Genomic DNA, 4,088 nt, shown 5'->3' with positions numbered 1-4,088 from the left:
CACACTTGTTCATTTTCTTCAGTCAGTGTATCTGTGATTATTTCCAACCTCCTCTGAGTAAACTCTTAGTTTAGTAAAATGAGCTCTGTCAGTGGGTGGTGTCATAGTTTATCTTCTTCTCTCCACATTATAATGATCACATCAACTCCTGCTACACATCAGTGGTTCAGATTCACAGAATATAGATACACTGCCACCTAATGAGAGGAAGTAGCAGGTGTAAGTGATTATGAGCTGATGAAAACATAGTGATGGTGAGGTTTTTGTACTGAGGAGCAGTGATGTGTGGCACTGTGTAAACTAGCAGCACAGAAGTAAACTGCACTGCTGTTCAGGTCCAGCGTTTCAATGGTTAAAGTGCAGTTCTGGTCTTTATTTGCATTCCCTTCCATCTTCACTGCGACTCCAGTTTCTGGGTTTTTTGAGTCCATCACATGTATCCCAGGAGCTGCAGCTGTCTGTTGTTTAACTGCTTGTACCAGAGGATTCGATCATAGCTATCAATACTATGTGAGCAGCTGATGTTAGCTGTTTCTGTTGATTTCTTGACCATGTGAGCTGGAGTCTGCTTCACTTTGTCACTGAGAGAGGAACCTGTGAAAAAAGAACAAAAAACCCAACTTACTTTAATAAAAGCATGAATAAAATATTATTGTGAATACTCTACACAAGCATTTATTACCTAAGTTATTACCTGAGATGAGCATGATATTTAAGGTTATACAGAAGACAGTGATCATCTTGTTTTTCATGGCTGCTCTTGTTATTGCTCCTGTTAGTGTGTTTTTATTTCTGCATATGTGGTTCTTATGAATAGTCACACCTCTGCATCTTGGTAAGCCATCAGGAAACCAAACCAACTGTTTAATAAGATGGTGTCAGGATGCATCATATGCCACTGCAGATATACTGTGCTGCAGCGCCTCCTTATGAAAATGGAATGAACTGTGAAGAAAGCAACAAACCTGCAGGTGTGTGACATCAGTGTTCATCAAGTCCTGCAAAGTGCTTTATTTTACAGCAGGTCACGTCCACTACTGTGATTCATGTACGTTAATTTATTGGCTAACCTGAGACAAATGTAGGAGCTTCACTCCAAATCCTGATTTATAATTTAACTCTCATAATATTTCTAGAAATTTATTTTCAAAATCGACTAATTTGTCGATTATTTTCTCAATTCATCGAGTAATCGTTTAGTCTATAAAACAAGCCTGTAAATGATGATGTTCGCAACTGTCTTGTTTTGTCCACCGACCAGAACAAGTTTAAGTTTCAGTTTGAATGATTTATTTATTCAAGCAAAAAAGTTTTCCTTCACTTTATTTCTCTAATGTAACAAGCTGTAGTTTTTCCATCATTAAATTAAAAATACTACTAAATGACAACCTAGATCCAGAGCGCCATCTGTACTCTGTCAAAGACACCGTTGTCTTCTTTTCTTTTCCCTGTCACTAGCAGTTGGGTTTTTGTGCAGCTGCCCGAGTCACCTGCATCACTGTGTTGACTCACTGAACAAAAATACAGTCCACTGTCTTCAGGCTGCAGCTTCTCCACTGTCAGAGATCCAGTGTTGGCGTTTCTCTTCTGTGCTGGAAATTTGTCCTTACTGAAGCCACTCTCATATATATGTTCAGTAGCAGAAGGAGTTGTGAAAACTATTTGCTTCATCATCTCCCCTGGAAGCTGCCTGTACCAGTACATCTGGAAGTAACTGACATCTTTAGTGTGGCTGCAGTTCATGGTGGCAGACTGACCCTTGTCCTTCCACAGCAGAGCAGTCTGAGTCACATCACTGCCATCAGTTAGACCTGCAGTGGTTGAAAAAAACAAACACTAATGGGATTAAATGATGTCAATAGCGCTCATGTTTTTACTGTACATCTGCTATAAGAGTAACACACAGTACCTACGATGCAGAGCAGAGCTGCAGAGAGTGTGATCAGACCAGCTGTGATCATTGCTGTGTCCTGAGGAAAATGAACACTGTTAGACTGTCTGTGTTAGAGGAGGTGTGATGTTGGGAGTGTCATGACTATACAGTATGCTGGTGTGTGATTAGGAATGGCTCACACTCATGATAGTGTGATAGCAAATGTAAATGCTTTAAATTCTTAAAATGGATAGGAAAACATTTGGAAAGGAACAACTATGTTTGCATAGTATACACTGAGGCTGCGACTGATGATTGTTTTCATCACTGATTGGTTTGTCCATTATTTTCTCGCAAGAAACATGATTAGAGAATAAGACCAAATGAAAAATGTTAGATTTTCTTTTGCACAATATGTGTGATTGTGTTTGAGTTTAGTTTTTGTTGGGTTTACACATGCGTCTGTGTCACTGTGTTTACTCACAGCACAGAAAGGCAAGCCTTTATCTCCAGGCTCCAGGTTCTTCACTGTGAATGTGCCGATCAAAGCGTCTGGCTTGTCAGCTGAAAACTTGTCTGCTGTAATTTCCAAAGTTGTGATTTTTGTTGGTTGGTGTCGTGAACACAATTAGCCTCATGTTTTCTCCTGGCAGCTGTCTGAACCAGTACATCTGGTAATAAGATTCACCCTTGATGTGGCGGCAGTGTATCATCGCATCACCCTTTTTCTTCCACAGTATTGGTGTTTGGGTGACATCACTCCCATGAGCAAGACCTGTGGGTTTTGCTGTTGTAAACATTTTGGATGCAGAGGATACAGAGATTTAAAGGAAGGTCTGAGTTTTTCACTTCATTTCATTCATCTGTTGGTGGTGCTGCGGCTCCCCCTACAGTTCATCACTGTCATTAATAAAAGCTGCAATAGTCAGTCCGCCTGCAATAGTGCAGAACATCCAACACTTCTGATATGATACCAATATTGCAGCCTTGAGTAATGGCCGATGCCAATATCGATCCAATACGATATCAGCACAAATTATACATACTTTAATTACTTATTTTGTAGTGTGGAATGTTAGAATAGGCTTGATCAAGTGATTTTACTTAAACAGAGAACAATAGTCAGCAACTGTAGGTATGAGAAAAATGGACCCATTCATTATTAACCAATGGGTACATACATACATCTTAACCTTCATCATAAGAATATTTGATTTTTTGCCATGTTCATTTCATACAGTATATGGTTAATTTCATCAGGAGGAAAGTCCCAAGTGTTAATGGGGGTGTTTTCAGAGCACCCGTGTTTCACAGGTAACAGCATGTATTCAGAGAACACCACCCTTGTTTTCACTATTTTGGATTAGCCCAACCCACACAGGGTGAGTGACTCGTCCCACAGGTAAACAGGTTTTTGGGGTATAATTAACAAACGCCACAAGTCGACAGGTGGCGCTGGTTTATGAAATAATCTTGTTTTAGCAGCTGGCCTCAGGATGAGCTAGCATGGTGCTAACGGCTAACTCCCGCTTGCTGTGCGGCTTCATAGCCTCTGATTTCAGAGGTTAAAGAAAAATATTTAACCTCTGAAATAGCAGTAGCACACACGCTGTTGTGATCACGTGGACTCTACATACATTCAGGACGCAGAGCCCACATGATCACAACGGGCGCTGCTGGATAGAAGTGCTGGATAGGAATGGGCTGCTTGTGTAGGAGCGCTTATATCGGAGATTTTAGAGGCAGTCCGATATAATTGGATACTCGTTTTTTGGCTGATATCGGATCATGACATCCCTAGCATCTATAGTCCCTTTCGAGAGCTACGTCACATAAATAGCCAGTTGAATCCTCCCCAGACAAATGTGAAGAATTTCGTAATCACTTTGTTAACAAAATAATGGAGATTCGGCAGAATTTTAACACCAACTTCAGAGGGATGGTAGTTGACTCCTGCCCACTCACAACCAAATCTCTCTGTCTATCCTAGAACGTACTATTGCACTTGCAAAATCATCCACCTGCCGTTCAGACTGCATTCCTACTTGGTTTTTAAAAGCTGTTCCAGACGGTTGGTCCAGACATCTTAGCCATTATCAACTGCTCTTTGTCTTCTGGTACTTTCCCCTCCTACATGCCACTGTTTACCCTCTTTTAAAGAAACCATCTCTAGATCCTTCTCTTTTATGTAATTTTAGACCAATCTCAAAGCTGC

At 40.7% G+C, this 4,088-nt stretch overlaps 1 gene segment (V, D, J or C); it reads right to left on the bottom strand.

The window, feature by feature from the left end:
• Nucleotides 1–1,273: 1,273 nt before the first annotated feature.
• Nucleotides 1,274–1,967, bottom strand: LOC122782464. The segment is given in 2 exon segments: nt 1,274–1,811; nt 1,910–1,967. Coding segments are annotated over 2 exon segments (474 nt in total).
• Nucleotides 1,968–4,088: the final 2,121 nt, after the last annotated feature.

This window comes from Solea senegalensis, linkage group LG16, assembly GCF_019176455.1.
Source record: "Solea senegalensis isolate Sse05_10M linkage group LG16, IFAPA_SoseM_1, whole genome shotgun sequence".
In the NCBI taxonomy this organism is placed as follows: Eukaryota; Metazoa; Chordata; class Actinopteri; order Pleuronectiformes; family Soleidae; genus Solea; species Solea senegalensis.
This window is presented reverse-complemented; position numbering and strand designations above follow the sequence as displayed.